General features: G+C 41.2%; 1 protein-coding gene across 2 annotated transcripts; it reads left to right on the top strand.

The window, feature by feature from the left end:
* Positions 1 to 613: 613 nt before the first annotated feature.
* On the top strand, positions 614 to 19,979 carry LOC147445158 (putative pentatricopeptide repeat-containing protein At3g01580). 2 transcript variants are annotated; one of them, XM_086527613.1, is made up of 4 exons: positions 614 to 2,602; positions 2,764 to 2,842; positions 2,937 to 3,044; positions 14,881 to 19,979. In XM_086527613.1, the coding sequence occupies exon 4, from the start codon at positions 14,953 to 14,955 to the stop codon at positions 17,656 to 17,658; it is 2,706 nt and encodes a 901-aa protein (XP_086383739.1). In that variant the 5' UTR covers positions 614 to 2,602; positions 2,764 to 2,842; positions 2,937 to 3,044; positions 14,881 to 14,952; the 3' UTR covers positions 17,659 to 19,979. The 2 variants fall into 2 exon arrangements, with proteins under 2 accessions (XP_086383739.1, XP_086383738.1); XM_086527612.1 differs by having other exon boundaries at positions 2,755 to 2,842.
* The last annotated feature ends 1,111 nt before the right edge of the window (positions 19,980 to 21,090 follow it).

Raw genomic sequence — 21,090 nt, 5'->3', positions numbered from 1 at the left:
TACAAAATTAACAGAAGACAAGTCAACTCCTGTGAGAAAGAGGTCCCCCTTGCGACGGTCTCTTCAAGTGACTGAGCAAATAGAGAATTTCAAACCCTTGTCTAATGGTCATTCTGTCAAACTTGACATGCGTAGATGGTATGGTGTGGGAAATGGAAAGCCCATATTGAACAGAAGCATGGATTTCAGTTTTGGCAAGGAAAGCACCTTAAGAAAAGCTACAACATCTTTAGTAGGAAGAAGTCCATCAAGAGCTGACAAAGCTGCATCAAATAGCCACTTATTGTCACGTTTAGCAAATGAACGACTGAGTCCTAAAGTTGTAAGCCAAATTTATATGGATTTTGGAGATAAAAGGGTCTCGAGAACGGATTTTGTGGATGAGGACAATGTAAACACAGAGGACATGGAAGGGTCTCTATTGTGTGCAAACTGTCCTGATGACAATAGGTCAGATTTAGAGAGCTCCTCCTCTAGAGGTCTCTCACTTGTGTCATTTCAAACCAATGTTCTACCAAGAGCGCCCGCTATTCCAGCTCGTTTCTGGCAGGATGCAACATCGATGGCAAGCATCAGACGACTAAAAGTCTCTGGTTCTACTCGTTATTAACACCTACTAGAGAAACACATTCAGGTCACTCTACCCCTCAATGTCCATCATCACCCTCCTCTCAGGCAAGACTGATGCAGACCCTGTCTATTTCTCGAGGCTGGGAAAGTTCCACCAAGAGTAGAGCAGGGCACCCAATGCTTATGTCTCAGGTTTCCCTGAATGGGAGATGTAGCAACATTCTAGGAATACTAAACCTCAAATTTGAGACATAAGAAGCAAGCCATGGGTCATCAAGAGGAAGCCCATGATCAAGTAAGACTACTCCATAACCGATGGTTGCGATGGCGTTTTGTGAATGCTCAAAACTCAGCTTGCTATGTGTGTGCAAACTGCTATAGCTGTACCTAGGTAAGTCACATAGGGTTCGTGTGTGTGGGTGAGAGAGAAGTAGGCTGGGGGAGAGGTTGTCACGGGGATGAATCACTCAAGAAGTGCAAGCTATATACTTATGGTAGCTATCCACAAAACAATTCAAGCATTGACTCCAACTTGCATAGTAATGAGTATATACTACAACATCCCCACTAATGTCATCCATGCTCATGCACACAGGCACGAATTACACACATCAAACACAAAGGTCTACATACCGAGTTTCCCCAGCGCTGCTAGGCAACTTATTGGACTTGAAAAATCATAGGATACAATGAATCACCACAATGAGGGAAAAAAGTTGGTAGCCTATGCCAGACACAAGTGGTCAAGAATTTAGACTAAATAGCCCTAATGAAATCTTTGTGTGTCATGCCTTGGGTTTCAATCTACATATCTAGGTTCCGATCCTGTATATCCACAGTTCTATGTACACATCTATGTTCAAATCCCATGTCCAGCCTCTCATCTCATATCATACCAAACATTTGATTGGACTTTAAGCCCATGAGGAGAATAGAGCGTGCCATTAGAACGCACACAGGTTCCATCACTGGTACGAACTAGCACTCTTATTACAAGATTTCAACATTTTGAAGTTCGGATTGGAGGAGTTAATATGGCTTTCATTCTTTTTATCTAATGTTGTGTGTGCCCTATCAACTATCAACTACTTATTCACTCCAACCTTTTTGTCAAATTATTGGCTTAGGTATAGGCTTCATCAGCCCCTCTATATTTGGAGCCATGATAAAATTAAGTATGCAGAACTTTGCACCCATGTATGCTTGTGCGCGCATGTGTGTGTGTGTGTGTGTGTGTGTGTAGGAGCATATATTGGCACCTAGTTCCACTATTTGGCAGTGTTGACATTAGTGGGGTGGAGCTAATGGTAGGCCCTGAGTACATGTTCTACTTTGTAACTTGGGGCTTTTTGTGGATATACTTGATTGCCAATGAAATTGCCAAATCTCAAAGAATTGACTTGCTTGTGAAGCTTCAAACATTCAAGACTTAGACAAGGTATGGAATGTGAATGGCATATCAGATATGCAATGTTTCGGGTTTTCTCATAACAAGAAAGAATGTGTCTTCCTAAGAGTCTCATTTTCATGTTCACCTAGAAAAATATTTAGTTTATTGTGCTCCATTTTGGCTGACACCCTTTGTCACTACGATAGTTTTCTAGTGTGTGAAGACTTTGGAGGCCTTAGGATGCTACTAAACTTTTGTAGAGTATAGTGTAAGTAGTTGGTGATATTAAATGGAAGGACAGTCAGATTTCTTGTAGAATTTGCAGTGCTTGTTGCATGGTTGATTTTTGAGGATGTGGATGTTTGTAGCCACTAAGCAAGGTGAAAGGAGCAAGCTCAAGCGGGCGGATAGACTGTGTGCTTGCGGCAAATGTAAGGGCTCATTTCAATTAACTATTCCATCTTGCACTCCAAAGTTGTATGTGGTGTCCATTGTGGAAGACTGATTTATTTGACGACGATTCGGGTTGTGCAACTCGAAGACTGGGAAACCCTCCTACCAGGACATGCGTCTACTTTGACAGGTCTTATGAATGGCCTTGAGGCAGATGTTGTGAGAGTGCCACTTATCAGAGGGCCTAAGGTTTGCCATGATTGAATTGCATTATATTGCGTGCTCCTCATTCTCTGTGCAGTGTTTTGGTGCAATTTGCTTGTATGCGTGTGTTGTATGCCTTTTCTCGTTTTTTGCTCTCAAAAACTTAGTGTTTCCTCTTGATGTTGTCTTTCTGAAAGTGCCGATAGATGTTCAGGCAACCAAAGAGATTTTGTCTTCTGCTATTGACATCATGAATGGAGTGGACATGGAGCTTCTGCAAAAACGGTATCTTCTTTGTGAATGTTTATTCTCTCCCAAGTCTCCAGCAAAAACTCATTGTTAAGTTTTGCTTCACAAACGATTGTTCTGACTTTTGCAGGCAGATTGCAGATTCCGTACTCTCAGAACTTGCAAAGACCATAGTTTTGGAGAAGGTGTGTTTGATAGAATGTGGAGACTTGTTGGCTGCTACACTGCTTCAATGGAGGTCTCTCTCTGTCTTCTCTCGTCCTCATGCACGCACGGACATGCACAATGCACCTAGTGTTGCCATGTATACACATTCATAATTTTACTTCTTGCACTTACAAGCACCACACAAACACACCCCTAAAAGAAGGCATTAACTTGCGTAGAGGTCTCTTTTGGAGTGTGTGCAGGTGGAAGAACGTAGTTTGAGGGGTGTACTTCAAGTAGCAACAGCAGCAGGAAAAGAGGATGGCTTTAGAGAAAGCGGAGACGACAACGTGTGTAGTTGAAAGAATGGAGAGCTAGAAAATGAGATGGAGATAAGAGCAGCGAGTGTAGACAAACAATAGGATTGTAAAGTTATGGCGATAATGATGAGAAGGAAGAGGTGTGCGACTAAAATGATTTCTAGATTACTACCAGCTGCTCGTGCATGCTTTTTTCTGATTAGAGATCTTCATGGATCAAGAGGTGTTGATTGCTACTCTCAACTCCAAAAACAGCTTATAGGCTCAACTCCAGTTGCAGTAGGATTGAGTATTCTTTCCCCAAGTGTAGCACATCCATGAAATCCGCAAAGCATTGATCACAAAAATTGGTCGTCACCATGCCTTGCTTGCGTGCTAATGAGAAGAGGGAAGGTGTACACATGTGACTCTTCCAAGTTTTCATATGAAAAATTACATCTCACTGCATGTTGATGCAGTGGAGCGAGCAAAAAAGAATAGCTCCAAGATCTCTGCATGTAATATACAGAAAGAAAGTGACTTATTTATTGCCCTAAAATGCTTTCTTGTTCAATTAAGCACAAGTTTCGTGCTACATTGGACATACCACCCCCCTCTTGCATGCCACTCACACTACCTAGTTGTAACATTTAATGGCCTAGTAACTTGTGTGTAGCGGAAAATAGCATGAACATAGTGAGCATTTCATTAATAGATTCCTAATCAGAATAACAAGAGTGCTTGGGTGGAGAGAGCAACAAAAAGCATAACACCTAGTTAGATAGCATGAACAATATTTCAAAAAAGAGAGAAATTAAGCTATTGACAACAGTTGAGGACCGGATTTACATGGAGCCGGTCCCCCCTCCAAAAGGCTTTGTACTATGGTTTTTCCCATCAAGAGAGACATTTTACAATACAATTCTTTGTGTTCCTTCAATACTAGCTAGTGCAATGAAGATGGAAACTTCGAGCACTAAGAAAAACACTTATTAAACACAACATCATTTCCCTCACGGTCTCAGACCCAAGACCTCACACACCTTCGAAGATGGTGAGAGCTAGCAGGGTATGAGAGTAGATTGAGAGGAAGAAGGAGTAGTCTTACGAGAAAGATGTACATCTCCTCACATAATCACTCATATTAGCATAGCTTAGCTTACTAATTAGCATGGTAGAGGAGATGAGCATGCATTGAAGCTTGGCTCTTGGTTGGATTTGCATCACAAAGCCAAGAGTTGTTGGTGTAGGCCTCCCTTCTCACAAGCTTGGAGTAGGTGATAAGCTTTCCATTAAAGCTTGAGAAGGAGAGAGAGAGAGAGAGAGAGAGAGAGAGAGAGAGAGAGAGAGAGTCTTCTTACTCCACATATGGACTAGTGTGAGTGTGTATGCAATAATGCCTTGAGAAAATCAGCCCCCTCTCTCTCTTGGTTGACCCCTCTTGCTATTTGCTCATGCTACCACCCCATTGGACCTCTCCAGACTTAGCAAATAGTATTTAAGGACCATAAGTGATAGCCTTTTGACATGTGTCCCCCTTTCCCCTTTTGTGAGAGCTTTAGGTAATTAATGCAGGCAGCTAAACTCTCATTGGACCCCTTTGTCTCCTGGCCAATAGGAATCAGGCAAGCCATTGGGCTGCTGAATGCTCATTGAACCCCTTGGGAGACTGTCCAATAGTCTTCTAGAGAGCTCAATTCTTATTGGTTCTTTTATTAAGTGTTTTTAAATTAATTAAACTAGGTTTACTCTAGCTCCATGGCCATCCAATAGGATTTGAGTACACCTTGTGGGCATCTGGGCTAGGGAGCTGACATGTGTCCCTCTTTCCCTTTGTGTAAGGAGATTGTGAGTTTGTGTGTGTGTGTTTCTCTCTCATCTCCTACTTCTAGGGCTCGCCCCCTCCTATGTAGGGATGCATGAAGATTTTTTTGGTACACACACAAAGTATCCAATTTCCCTAGTGATGACCTTTGGACACAACCTTTAAATTTTGGAACCTTAGCATTTTGGAAGTCTTAATGGGTTGAACCTTAGGGTCTTTTAAGCCCATTGTTGCACCTTGCTCTTTTGCGGATGCCTCCCCCTTTGGATCCCTATTTTCCCTCCTTTGGATCCCTACTGTGGCTGGTCTGCCAGCTTAACCAATATTCTAACTTTTTCTCCCCTGGCACTTTCCCATATTAAATGATCAGTTTAACATGAGAAAATCATTTAGGAGAATTAGATATTAGTTATTATGACATTACCTCTCTCTTGAAATCATAGTCCTCCTCGACTATGGAGTAGAGAAGATAAAGCCTATTCACTAGTCCTTTTTCTAGCGGGTAGAGGATCCCTATGTTACCCTACGACATCGTTCTAGAATGGATGACTAGTCCATTTGGTGCTTGAGAGCCTAAGGTGTCGCAAGCATGTTTGCACATTAGTCCTATCAATCTTCCATAGTAGAGTGACAAGCGCTACTTGGTGTTTGGGAGACGTTGTCTCCGCAAACTTGATCTAAGCATGCATACTACTTCACATTTGTGCACAATAAAGAAAAAGAGAGCCTTATAAGACAAAAACTTTGTTTATTTTAACCATTTGTACATTTGCTTACTCTAGGGAAGCATTGTAAGCATTGACAAGATTTAGGTTATCCTTTACTTGTATGCCTTGCATCCATCTAGCATTTTCAAAAGGATAATTCTTAAACTAAATAAGATATCGTCGGATAGTCTTCCTGCCTCTTAGTACCTTGTCTTCATGTCGGAGAATGGACTCGGGTTGCAACACCTCTTCTTGGTCCTCGATCTCTGGTGGGTCTTCAATAGTTGGTTCTTGAGGTGGCTATCCTTTGTAAGGCTTTAGTAGGCTCACATGAAAAGCATTGTGTATGAGCCAATGGCTGGGCAACTTGAGTTGATAGGCCATCTCATTGATTGGCCTAAGAATTTGGAAGGGACCATAGTACCTTTTTGCTAACTTACCGTAGTACTTTTGGTGTCTCGTAGGATTCTTGCCCGTCATGTGCATTAATTGAGCTTTGGGAAATTTGAGTAAGACCCAATTATTTTCTTTAAAGGCTTGGGTTCTTTTGTGCTTATCAGCAGCAGCCTTTTGCCTTTGCTGTGAGATGGAGATAGCATCCTTAATCTTTTGGAAAGATTCTTGTAGGTCTCGGCTATACTCATCTGCAACGAAGATCTTCAGTTGTACGTTAAGTAGCAAGGGACTTTTTGATCTTCCCTCAATTACCTCAAAAGGTGCTTTTCCCGTGGAAGTATGTACAGTGTTGTTGTAAGCATACTCCACTAAGGATAAGTACTTCTCCCATTGGGATCTTTGATCTACTTCTGTTACATAGGCTTTTAGTAGATCAAGAATTGTTAGGTTAGCTATTTCACTTTGGCCATCCGTTTGTGGGTGATAGGTTGAAGATAAGTTTAGCCCTGTCCCTAAATTTTCAAAGAGACCCTTCCAAAAATTATTGATCATTCTAGGATCTCTATCTGACACTATGGACATTGGCAAGCCATGGTACTTGAAGATTTGTGAAATGAAGAGGGTTGCCATTTGATGGGCTTTGATAGTCTTTTTCATAGGTATAAAATGAGCTTGTTTACTGAACCTGTCTACTATCGTCCATATTCTCGTATCCCCATGGATAGACTTAGGCAATCCCAAGATAAAATCCATGGATATGTTCTCCCATGGTGAATTAGGGATTGGCAAAGGTTGAAGCAATTCAGGTTGCTTCTCTCTATCAAACATCATCTTTTGGCATACCACACATTTAGAAACATACTCTTATATTTTTTCTTTCATGGTAGGCCAATAGAAATATGTTTCAATTCCTTTTAGGGTAGACTGAATCCCTCTATGCCCTGCATAAGGAGGAGCATGAGATTCATACATTACTTTCTCACGGGGTGAGTTAGTAACACATAGTCTACTTCCATAGAGAAGATAACCATCGTGTAAAGTAAATGGTTCCTCTTTCTTCCCTAATGCAAGGGCTGAAATCACATCTCTAAACAATAGCATACTCATCTATCATAAAAGATAGATCATTGTGAGTTGCTATGGAAACCGCATTCACTCTCGGCCGTCTTGAGAGTGCATCGACTACTTGATTATGCTTGCCAGCAACGTGAGCAATATGAAAATGAAATTGCGAAAGAAAATTTGTCCACTCATTTGTTTGTCGGAGAGCTTGGTCTGCGTCATGAAGTACTTAAGACTTTGGTGATCCATTCGCAGAATGAAAGGAGTCCCCAATAAATAGTGCTTCCATGAGTTTAAGGCATGTAGAACTGCAAGGAGTTCCTTTTCATATATGCCTAGATCTTGCTCAACAGGGTCGAGCCTTCGACTTTCATAGGCTATGGCGTGCCCTTCTTGGAGCAAAATAGCTCCAAGGAAATCACTACAAGCGTCAAAAAGGACCTCAAATGGCTTTGAGAGATCCGATAGTGTAAGCACAGGTTGAGAGATAAGCTTTTCTTGAAGCTTTTTGAAAGCTTTGTTCTCCTTGGCAGACCATGTATACCTAACATTTTTCTTTGTTAGGTCATGTAATGGTCCTGCTATTAATGAGAACTTTTCTATGACACGTCTATAGTATGCACACATACTTATAAAGCTTCTTAGTTCATGAAGATTCCTTGGTTTAGGCCATTGTTTTATTACCTCTAATTTTGATGGATCCATTTGGATGCCATCTTGAGAGATAATGTGACCTAAATATTGAATCTCTTGCAAGAAAAATTCACTTTTCTTTTGATTAACATGAGGTTTATTCTCTCTTAGAACTTGAAATATTACCTGGAGGTGTTGCTTGCGTTCATCTAATGAATTAGAGTAGATGATGATATCATCAAAGAACACTCCAGTAAAGGTTTGGTAAGGCTTGAATAGATTCTCCATCAAGCGGTTGAATGTGGCTGGTACATTGGTCAAGCCAAAAGGCATGACAATAAATTCGTAAAGACCAAACATAGTGCGAAATGCGGTCTTTACAATGTCTTGATCAACTATCCTTATTTGATGATAGCCACTTTTTAGGTCAATCCTGTTGAAGTAGGTGGACCCTTGTAGCTTATCAAATAGGTCTTCTACCCGTGGAACGAGAAACCTATTCTTGATAGTGATCCTATTTAGTGCTCTATAGTCGACACACATACGATATGTGCCATCTTTCTTTTGCACTAATAGAACAGGAGAACAAAATGGAGATGAAATAGGCCTAACCATGCCCTTTTCAACTAACTCATGCACTTGACGCATAATCTCCTCTTGTTGAGCTTGAGAAACTCTATAAGGAGGTTTATTAGACGGTGAACTTCTTGGAAGAAGTTCAATTGCATGGTCATCATTGCCTCGTTTAGGAGGTAGCTCACAAGGGATCTCATCAATAAAGACATATTGAAGCCCCTTGAGAAAATTGGATAACTCTAATTCCTTATGATTGTTTATATTTTCTTTTGCTAAAGCATTAGGTTCATTTTGAGAACCTTTAACAAAAATCATGTACACGGAAATAGAGCTCTTTATTGACTTGTTAAAATCTTGCGTATGTACAATGGGTATAGTGTTACCCATTTGCTTAGCATCAATGTACATATCTTTTTCCCTGAACCTAAAGTAGATTCTCTTTTCAGGGAATTTAACATTGGCAGTCATGGTGCCCCTAGGATTACATCCTCGTACTTGAGAGGAGAGATAAAGAAGTCCTCTTTGTCCACATAGCTTTGGACATGGAGCCTCAATTTCCCGATTAAGGGAGTGACTGAAGCTTCTTGCCCCTTGAAAGCACCGTCCGCGGGTAGGACATCTCCCATCTCATAGGCTTGAATGCCTAGCTTGGTGACCAACTCTGTGGATATGAAATTATGAGTAGAACCAGGGTCAAAGAGAATAAAAGCATCATGTTCTCTTATCTTTCCCCAAGCATGGCATAGAGGAGATCCTTTGTGGTGAGTTTCCTCCTCTTGGATTTTGACCAAGGTAGCTCTAGGAGGCTCATGAGACGGGTGTTCTTTTGGGGACAAGCAAGGTACGCATGCCCTTTCTTGCCGCACTTGAAACAACGGTTATCCTTGCGATAACGCTCAAGCTCTTTAGGAGAGAGTTTGTTTTTGCCTTTGTAAACTCCCTTTTCCTTAGCTTTGTTGGAATTGCCCTTAGGAGACTTTTGGACATTGTCCTACCCCTTAGGCTCATTGGAATCTTTGTTTTTCGTGGGCTTAGATTTTCTTTTAGCCCCTGTTTGGAAATTTATTCGAGAAGCCACCATAGTATGGTGTATAACCGCCGATATGGTGCGTGGCCTTTGGGAGTTGACATACTTCGCTATTTCTTCAGTTAATCCCGCACAAAATTGTTGCTTTTACTCTCCAAAATCCAACTTTTTGAAGACAGTGGCTTTGAGTTGTAGGTCCAAAACTTGCCTACATATTTGTGAATGGATGCGTAGGGAGAGAGCTTCAAGCTTCGCCATTCGGTGAGTACTTTGTCTTTGGCATCGGTGGCCAAAAAATGCTTCATAATGGAAGCTCTTAAAGCTTTCCATGTTTGTGGAGCTTCACCATTGGCCCGTAGGCTAGACCACCATTGTCTGGCAGACTTTTGAAAGTGCATAGTTACATGGCGTAGCTTAGAGGACTCCCTGAAGCCCTCATCTCCAAACGCCGCATCGAATTGTTGGATAAAGGCCAAGACTTTGTCCGTAGCACCAAAGGTGCCATCGTAGGTAAGGAATGAGATGGTCTTCCCTCCCTCTTTGAACTTCTTGAGCTTGGACGACCTCTTCCACATGGCATTGGATTTCCTATGGCCTCTTCTTTTTGATGGTTCAAAAGTTGCACCATCACTTTCTTCAGAAGATGAAGAATTTGAGGAAGATGAAGAAGAGGGTGACCTCTTTCTTGCCTTTTTCTTGCCTTGATCTTCTTTGTCTGCACCATCACTTTCATAAGAGGAAGAGGATGAAGAAGATGGAGAAGAGGGTGTCCTCTTTCTCGCCTTTTTCTTCTCTTTCTTTTTGTCATCCCTCTTTGAATTATGGTGTGGAGAAGTGTGCGATGGTCTTCTTTGTTTTGGAGGTGATGGAGAGCGTTTAGCCCGCCGTCTTTGTGGAGCCATCTTCACCAAGGTGGCAGGAGACTCACTTCTTTCTCGTTCCTTCAGTGGGGGCTCTTGAGTTCTCATTTGAGAAGGAGATGCATCATCAAGAAGCAAATTTCGGAGTCCTTCGTATGAGTCGTTTTCTTCTTCCCGAATCGGAAAGAGGCATCTTTTGGAAGTCTCACAAGGAGGCTTCCTAGGTATTCTCTCGTCATCATGGGGATCTTGGAGAATCCCATGAGCACGAAGCTACTGTTGCACTTCACTTTGGAGGGATGGATCGCCCATGGCTTGTTGAAGCCTAGAAATAGGCAAGAGGCATCATTAGTAGCCTGCACATTAGCAAAATCAAAGTTATCAACATTAATTTCACTCTCTTTACTATTGTCAGCCATTCTAACAACTTTTAGGTGTAAAATTTTTAGGTGTACTTTGGCACTTCGAGCCCTAGTTGCTACTCCTCTTCACCCCTTTAGAAAAAGCACTCAAGCTACTGTACCCGTGGCTCAAATACCATTAATTGCAAGGAATAGAAGAGAGGGTCGTTCAACACCAAAACAACACCAGCTCATGTCAAGATTCTAATATCTCAATACTGGTTAAGGCATAGGCAAGCCCCGTAGGACTCCACTATTAAGACCATAGCTCTGGACGGTGATGCCTCGTTCTCTGCACAAAGACAGACGCACTGCAAGGCTGAAAAATCCCTATTCTACTTACTCAAATGCAGCTAATAGTACCAACCATTTATAGCTAGCTTGAGGAGCTCCCTTCTTGAGCAAGAAAAGAGAAACCTTGTGCTCTGATACCAATGGAGCATTTAATGGCCTAATAACTTGTGTAAAGCAGAAAATAGCATGAACATAATGAGCATTTCATTAGAATAGATTCCTAATCAGAATAACAAGAGTGCTTGGGTGGAGAGAGCAACAAAAAGCATAACACCTAGTTAGATAGCATGAACAATACTTCAAAAGAGAGAGAAATTAAGCTATTGACAACAGTTGAGGACCGGATTTACATGGAGCCGGTCCCCCCTCCAAAAGGCTTTGTATTATGGTTTCTCCCATCAAGAGAGACATTTTACAATACAACTCTTTGTGTTCCTTCAATACTAGATAGTGCAATGAAGATGGAAACTTCAAGCATTAAGCAAAACACTTATTAAACACAACATCAATTCCCTCACGGCCTTAGACCCAAGACCTCACACACTTTGAAGATGGTGAGAGCTAGCGGGGTATGAGAGTAGATTGAGAGGAAGGAGTAGTCTTACGAGAAAGATGTACATCTCCTCACATAATCACTCATATTAGCATAGCTTAGCTTAGTATTTAGCATGGTAGATGAGATGAGCATGCATTGAAGCTTGGCTCTTGGTTGGATTTGCATCACAAAGCAAGAATTGTTGGTGTAGGCATCCCTTCTCACAAGCTTGGAGTAGATGATAAGCTTTCCATTAAAGCTCGAGAAGGAGAGAGAGAGAGAGAGTCTTCTTACTCCACATATGGACTAGTGTGAGTGTGTATGCAATAATGCCTTGAGAAAATCAGCCCCCTCTCTCTCTTGGTTGACCCCTCTTGCTATTTGCTCATGCTACCACCCCATTGGACCTCTCCAGACTTAGCAAATAGTATTTAAGGACCATAAGTGATAGCCTTTTGACATGTGTCTCCCTTTCCCCTTTTGTGGGAGCTTTAGGTAATTAATGCAGGCAGCTAAACTCTCATTGGACCCCTTTGTCTCCTGGCCAATAGGAATCAGGCAAGCCATTGGGCTGCTGAATGCTCATTGAACCCCTTGGGAGACTGTCTAATAGTCTTCTAGAGAGCTCAATTCTTATTGGTTCTTTTATTAAGTGTTTTTAAATTAATTAAACTAGGTTTACTCTAGCCTAATTCTCATTGGTCCACCTCCATGGCCATCCAATAGGATTTGAGTACATCTTGTGGGCATCTGGGCTAGGGAGCTGACATGTGTCCCTCTTTCCCTTTGTGTAAAGGAGATTGTGAGTATGTGTGTGTGTTTCTCTCTCATCTCCTACTTCTAGGGCTCGCCCCCTCCTATGTAGGGATGCATGAAGAATTTTTTGGTACACACACAAAGCATCCAATTTCCCTAGTGATGACCTTTGGACACAACCTTTGAATTTTGGACACAACCTTTGAATTTTGGAACCTTAGCATTTTGGAAGTCTTAATGGGCTGAACCTTAGGGTCTTTTAAGCCCAGTGTTGCACCTTGCTCTTTTGCAGATGCCCCCCCCTTTGGATCCCTATTTTCCCTCCTTTGGATCCCTACTGTGGCCGATCTGCCAGCTTAATCAATATTCTAACTTTTTCTCCCCTGGCACTTCCCCATATTAAATGATCAGTTTAACATGAGAAAATCATTTAGGAGAATTAGATATTAGTTATTATGACACTAGAAACTGTAATGACTTAATGAACCTCATTTTTGCTCCATGATTGACCTTTGTACAACACGTAGCTACTTATGCGCACACATGCCAGAATTAGGACTCACCTTCACCCACTTCTTGCACAGATTCTACATCAATAACTTCGCAAGCATTATTTTGTGACAATGAGAATTGGGTGCAATAGGGAAACCCACACCTTGCAAAGAATTCCATTTGTGGAACCTAGGTTTAAGATGTGGATAGCTTGCAACACACCTTATTTTTTAAGAAACTATCAAAGATCTACTTCCCTTTTCTCCCTCAGTAACGGTGTTATGTAACTTCCATTGTTGCTCTCACAATCTGACATGTTGCAAGTGTATTGCATATGACATAATAAAAAGTGATCTCTAATATCAATTTTTTTGAGTTGTCTCCAAGCACGATGTGTATGTATACATTTGGCATGTGAGAATTGGAATCCTGTTCCCTAGCTCCATTCTGCATTTTGAACAACCTGCACAACTTCTATGCGAAGTAAGTGTTGCATCCATTGCTTGTATGTACCGTGGTACATTGCATGCAGAATTTCACATAATATTGATGAGACTAGGATCACAATGAAAAAAATTCAGCTAAAGTTCAGACTTGTCATCCTATTGGGCTCTTAGAGTGGGTGATATTATGAGCAATGAGACTTATTCCACTGTTGTATTTTTTTGCAAGACCTTCCCATATCTTCTAATCAAAGCTAAATGAATTCTTTCAAGACACGGGGATTTCAAATGGTTGATTTATAGAAAAAGAATCGAGGGGGACAACCACACCAAAGATACATTAGTGGAGTTATGTTCTTAATTGGCATGGGAGGGTTACACAATTCTAAATATTACAATTCATGGAAGAAGGACACGGAGAAAAAGTCACAATGCCTATATGAGAGGATGAAAAAAGAGTGTGTGAAGCTTGAATTCTTGTTATAACAAGTTTTTCCCTATACATAAACCTTGAGACCTATACAAAATCTTATTTTGATGGGAAGTTATATCGACTTTATGAAATTTTGTTAAAACTGCACCAAATTTTTATGATTTTTCCATTTAAAACTTATCACCATAGTCTAATATGGTATTAATTTTTTTCGAAATAAAAAATATGGCTATGTTCTTTACCTCATAACTGACCTAAGACATGAACATGACCTATAAATCTTGTTTCTAGCTTCTCCAAATAATTGTGACAAGTTGCTAGAAATGCAAGACACTTTAGTGTTTCAAGACTTACAGCACTAGTGCTTACTCAGACAATGAATGTATGGCATCAACTTGTTGCTTCTCAAGTATACCCTTCCCAAAAATCAACGTCTCCAAGATGAGTAGCCTGTATTTTTGGATCTTGCAATAGACTATCATTTGTATTTACATGCCTATATATCCTTGCATTTTCTATCTAAGACAACAAATGGATGGCATCATCTTGTTGCTTCTCACGCATGCCTTCCCCAAGAATCGTCTCAGAAGAAAAATTGACTCCTTCAAAGCCTCTAAGACAAGTAGCTTGCATTTTTACATCCGCCAACAGATCACCATTTGTATTTACGTGGCCAAATGTGCTCAACAATAGCACATTTGGTAGCTAATTTGCAATTCCTCTACTGATAAACTTCTTGCTACATTTTCGACGATAGAAGTATGAAGAAAATTGTATAATTGTACTTAAAATATGCTGCCACCAATGTCCTCTAATTTAGTTATTTCCCATGGTCACAATTTATTATTTTTCTGTACCACAACTTATGTAGCTCAATAATGCTTGTTTTTTGGGATAGAAGCATGAGAATCATTGTATATTTTTACTTAGGATACACAACTACCGATGTTCTCTAATCCATTTACTTCTGCGGGTCAAAATTTACTATTCTTTCAAGCCACAACATATATTATTTGTTACCATCGACCATCAAGCATGAATTACATCAAAATGATTTCTCACACGTATAATTTGATAATACATCTAACCAAAACCAAAATATTAACAAACAAATCCAAATTTTTATCAAAGGCAGTGCCCTCGTGGTTGTTGACGACCTTGTTTTCTATGTATTATTTGTAATTGCAGTTTGCTATGTATTATATTTTCTGCCACGTGGAAAAGAGCTTCTCGATGGTGTGAGGGGCAATTTTTTTGCGAATGGCAGAATTTTCATCGCCATTTGTAAGCGGGAGAGCATCGCCTCTGCCGCTAGCGGATACAAACAGCAGACACCAACACCAGTCTCAGCTCCTTATCGTCAGCTCTTCATCGGTGTTGTGTTGGGACACCAGGATTAAGGCCACTTCTGCGGAAACCGTCGCAGCACAACTTGCGTCATTTCCCACCCTCATTGAAGCCGAGGTTTATGCGCATGATGGTGGCAGGTCTGCTTCTCTCCTCTCCATTAGCGGTGTCTCCCTTCTGCATGAAGGAAGTAGCTGCAGCCTGCATGACCACAATGGTGCTGCTAAGCGTGATGAAGGTGTTGAGCCTCGTTTTGATGATAATAGCTCACCTAACGTACAGCACTCAAAAACCAACTATCCTGCCAATTCCCGTTCGCGCTTCTCTAGTCAGAAATCGTGTCATGAAAATCGCCTCATTCAAAGTCTCTGCAATGAAGGATATCTTGACAAAGCTATGGATGTCCTCAGGCACATGCCCAAGTCCGCTACTACCGATGCTTACCTCTCCCTCCTTAAGCTTTGCACCAAGAGAAAATCACTCGCCCATGTGAAGGTCATCTGCGCTCATCTTGTCAAGCATCGTCCTGAGCTTACAGGCTTTCTTGGGGACTTTTTGGTAGTAAGCCTTGCGAGATGTGGTGCTGTTGAAGATGCACAGGAGATTGCCAGCAAGCTACTTCGCCGCACTGTTTTTTCTTGGACTGCCATCATTTCTGCGTATGTAAACCGTGGAGATGAGTTGGAAGCCCTTAAATTGTATGAGTGTATGCGAAAAGAAGGTGTAAGGGCAGATGCTCATACATATGCTAGCCTATTGAAAGCTTGCAGCCATCTCCATGATCTTGCTTGGGGAAAGATCATACATACAGATGCTCGAAAGGATGGGCTGGCGACAGAGAACTTTGTTGGAAATGGCCTCGTCACAATGTATGGAAAGTGTGGGGACATTCGTGATGCAGAGAGTGCTTTTCTGGACTTAGCTTATCGCGATGTTGTATCCTGGACCGCGATGCTTTCTGCATATCTGGAGCAGGGCCAAAGCAAGAAGGCTTTGCAGTTGTTTAGGCAGATGCAAGAGGAAGGCATAACTCCGAACCGCCTCACATGTGTGATTGCTCTTCAAGCTTGTGTTAGCTTTGCAGAACTGGAAGAAGCAGTCACCCCAGAGGAAGGAGCAGGTAAGTTGGTCTCTTTAGAAATAGGACAGGCACTACATGCATATGCCTGCAGAAAAGATCTTACGGCAGATGCTTTTGTTGGTACAACCCTCCTAAGTATGTATGGCAATTGTGGCAGCATCAACATGGCAGAGCACATGTTTTGTATGTTACCTCATAAGTGTGTAGTGTCATATAATGCTATGCTTGCTGCCTATGTGGACCACTGTCATGGAGTTAAAGCTTTACTTCTGTTCAAACATCTTATAGACAAGGGTTTGACCCCAGATAAGTTGACATATGTGTCAGCAATACAAGCATGCTCAACTATAGCAGATAAGAAGGTTTCCATGGCCACAGACAATCCCTCAAGGAAACACTTGGCTTTGAAGGTTGGGTCGGCTTTGCATATAGATGTGTGCATGGAAAATTTGGATTCTAATCTTCTTGTTGATACTGCCCTTGTGACTATGTATGGAAAGTGCGGTGCCATTGAGGAAGCCGAAGCTGTTTTCAATGAAATGTCCAACCCTGACATTGTGTCTTGGACTGCCTTGTTTTCTGTATATGTGGAACAGGGGCAGGGTGGAAAGGCTCTGAGTTTGCATAGAGAGATGCAAAAGCAGAGAATGATCATTGATGATGTTGCACTCATGCTGTCTTGGACTGCAATGCTCTCAGGATTTATTGAGAAAGGGCAGGGAGAGGAAGCTTTAGATTTGTATAGATTGATGGAAAATGAAGGTGTGCTCCTGGATGATGTTGCGCTTAAGTGTGTTTTGCAAGCTTGTTGTCTCGCAGGAAGCTTGGATGTATGTAGAACAGTTCATTCTGGAATTGTCTGTTCAGGCTATGATGTCTTAGAATCTGTTGCAGCTACATTAATACATGCTTATGGTAATTGTGGAAGCATGGGTGATGCTCAGTCAGTTTTTGACCGCCTCTCGGAGCCTGATATTGTCTCCTGGAGTGCATGTATTGCTGGTCATGCTGGAGAAGGAGACTCTCGTGCCTGTTTAGGCATGTTTGAAAAGCTGACAGTGGCAAAGTTGATGCCAGATGAATTAACATTTACGTCTATTCTCGTGGTTTGCTGCCATTCTGGCCAGGTTGCCAGAGGCCTTGAGTTTTTTGAGTCCATGAGCACCGACTTCCGAGTAACCCCAGATTTAAAGCACTATGGAATTATGTTGGATCTCCTTGGGCGTGCTGGGGACTTCAATTGTGTAGTAGAATTGCTGTGGGGCATGCAAATGCCAATTGATTTAACCATGTGTATGTGTTTATTGGGAGCATGTCAAACACATGGAAATGTCGAACTCGCAAGGTTGGCATTCAGTAATGCAGTGATTCTGCAGCCCAAGGATGCCACTCCATATATCATGATGTCAAACATCTATGCGAAAGCAGGCATGCAGAAGTTTCTGGCAGAAATAGAGGCATCAAGGCATAAAGCATGCTCAAAAGATGGTTGGGAAGAGGATGACCTGGAGGAAGAAAGAATCTGCTTTGTCTCATGACAGAACCACTCTTCTCAGTTGATTACCTTTGTTGATGCTACAGAAAGGATACTTTAATGAATCTTGATGGCTTGTTATTGTTGATGAAGACACGAAAGTTTGGATAGAGAAAGAAGAGCCATTAATCTCATAGTCTGGCTACTTAATTGGTCTGGCGCTAATCTATAAACTTCTAATTCAGGTCACAAGTACATCTTTCCTGGCTACAGTTAATCTTCTGGTTGTTGCTACAACATTGACCCCAAAATGGTCATGTTTTGGACTTTGGGCTAGCACACAATTATTGGTGAAGTACTGATTGCTCTGTTGGGAGTTTTCTTTCATTCGGGCCACCTTGTAGGGAAAAGTACCATTTTAGGAAAGAGCGCAGGCAAAACATTGCCCAACTTGTCCAAGATATGTTCCTGTGATTGACTAACACAGGTGAAGAGGTTCGATTATTGCCAGATTGGACATGACTGGTCAGAAGTCAAGTGATGTCACCAAGAAGCTCACAATCAACTATTCAATTACAATCATTGATTTGGTGTTGGTTGAATGTGTATGCATGCCCCAATGTGGCTTCTAATTGGTAGGCGTGGCATGCCTTCGTTGCAGGCAGAGGTGTAGAGTTTCAGGCCTCATTTCAGTATGCAAGGACCATGTTGTTGAGACTGTTTTGACGGCTTGCAGAGTGTTTTGACATGACTCTCCCTAAACTGCATTATCTATGGACATAGGTGCTGCTGGCACTACTACTCTGCACGTTTAACCAGTATTACAAAAAAGTAAGACTCATTTTTTCCATCATTTTAGATGATGGTGCCTTGCCTTGGAAAGTGCAGGTGGCTGCAGATGTTTGCAGAGTGTTTTGACGACTCTTCCCTAAACTGCATTGTGCTATCTATGGACATAGGTGCTGCTGGCAGCTGCTGCACATCGGGGCTCTGCACGTTGAAACAGTATTGCAAAACAGTAAGACTCACCTTTTCCATCATTTTAGATGATGGTGCCTTGCCTTGGAAAGTGCAGGTGGCTGCAGATGTTATTGTAGCTATGTAATTATGGCACATGGCCCTTTGTGTTGAGCATCTGTATGGTCTCATGTGGAACAAAGGACGTGAATTTTGGACATGGGAAAGCAAGAGCTTGTCCATGATCACCTCGTGTATGTTCATTCTCTGTTCCCACTTGCTCAGTAATTTGGCTCCTATATCACCATGAGGACATTGCTCTTGTTTGCCACGGGTACGAATAGACAAAATTGAGCATGTCATTGGAGGGGCGGCAACTGGACAGTGAATGGACAAAGGTCAAAGGTCAAAGGACAAGTCTCCAAGGGCTGCACTAATTTTGACAAGCAACACTTCAATTGCTTATGATTACGGATGGTGATACTCTGATTGTTGGTAGTATTGAGTTCAACATCCCTTGATACAGTGATGGTAGCATGGATGATAATCTAGCCGATTTCTCGAATGAAGGCGTTAAGGACAATCAAACTGAAATTCTTATTACACAGCACTATGGTCAGCCAGTGTCAATTATTCAGACTACTCTTCCATTTGGCTATAATTTCAGGCCAAGGAGGAATTTGGAAGAAATATTGCTTTACCTCTGCAGTCTATTTCATGAATGAGCTAAGTTAGGATATCGACAAAGAGGAACCTAAACAGGTTAAACTCGGGTCTTATTCACAACAGCGAAATCTAGAGATCTTACCTAGTCAACCAACTGCGCATTTTGATGACTGAAGTTTTCTGGATTGGGGTTTTGGTGGACCATATACTTTTACTAGTTTTCTGGAGTAATTTTCAGTCGTTTGTATTGAATATGAAGATGCACTGTGGCGAGGATTCAATGCATTGTATGGAAGTCTGCGTTTGGGAGAAGCTCAAATGCTTGAAGGATAAAGCCAAACTTTATTTTCTTAGGTGTCTATGAATGCTCATTGGAAATGATTCTAAAGTATAAACATTGATTCATAATGGTGCAGTGCATTGACAGAGGTTAGTTATGATTGTATGAACCCTTCAGGCAAATAAAGCTCTTATAGATTGTCCATACAATCATAACTAATTGATGGGTTCAGACTATAGACTATGTAACGCTCAAATTGACGATCCAGACTATTTCGACAGTTCTATAACTGATAGACCAGTGATAGCACTGAAGTGCTCAGCCTTGACTACTAGTGATTCACACTGTTTAACTGAAGAATCTACTCTTTAAGTGGAGTTTCAATTTTCACGGATGCAATTCTTTTTAAAAAGCGGAGGAGCAATGGAGAGATGGTCAACCTGTACACTGGATGAAATAAAGGTCAAAGGACAAGTTTGAAAGGGCTGATTCAAAATTTAAAATGATCCTATTAATACATGAAGCCCCTACTCTCAGGGTGCAAAAAAGTATGCGATGAGGCGTACAGTATGTTGTATTTGTACATAGACTGACAATGTCACCATGATTGTATATGTGAGATTTGCTATGGTTGCTTAGTTTCAGCAATATGTTTTGTATATTCTATATTATCGGTTGCAACTGTGATCCACACCATTGGCAAGTATTACTGTCCAATTTTGTCGGAGTAATTTTCTAGATTTAGCAATTCTTCCTTCTTCTACCATGTATTCAAGCGTCCCTACCATCCTCACACCACCATATCAACATGTTTGATTTTGTGTAAGTTAAGCTCTTGTACATTATTTCACATCCTAATAGACCCCCTTCTTTGCATTCCTTATGCCCGCCTACACACTAAGCTATTTCTACTCACCTTTTACCACATGAATTACTTTCTAAAATTTCTGTGAGTTTCTTTTTAAGTAGTCTCTCTATTAGAACTAATGAATGTTTGTTTCTCCCTTACTCAGTATTTTTCTATTGTGTAGTAAAGAGCATCAAAATTAAGTCATAGCATGTCTTTAAGGAATATCCTTTATCATTCTAAAGATGGCTTTAGTATGATCATGTGTTCACTTAATTATAGAGAATCGATCGGTGGTGACATCATCAACACACAAAAAGGTTCTTTGAACACCGCACAAATTTTAACAATATTTAGCTATTTTCAAAGGAGCACACATTCATGTTTACAATCCTTGAACATTTGTCATATCAAAACCTCTAAATCCTTATAGAAAAAAAAGATTCAATGTAACTCAGTAGAAAAATAAGAATTCAAGCGTCCCCACCATCTTCAATCCACCACCACCATATCAGTTCCTCTCTATTAGAGCTCATGAATGTTTTCTTCTCTCTTGCGTCACGTTTTTCTATTGTCTAGCAAAGAGCATGAAAATCAAGTCATATCACGTCTTTTCTGAATATCCCATCTAAATGGCTTGTATGTAATTTTCGGGCAACCACTATTAAGAACCCCCTATATAACTTGTGTTTGTAAGGTACTTTAAACATCCCTTTGTTAAAATGTGCACATGATTAGATTGACCC

The sequence above is a fragment of the Adiantum capillus-veneris genome, chromosome 13 (assembly GCF_014529385.1).
Source record: "Adiantum capillus-veneris isolate H3 chromosome 13, ASM1452938v2, whole genome shotgun sequence".
Classification (NCBI taxonomy): Eukaryota; Viridiplantae; Streptophyta; class Polypodiopsida; order Polypodiales; family Pteridaceae; genus Adiantum; species Adiantum capillus-veneris.
This window is presented reverse-complemented; position numbering and strand designations above follow the sequence as displayed.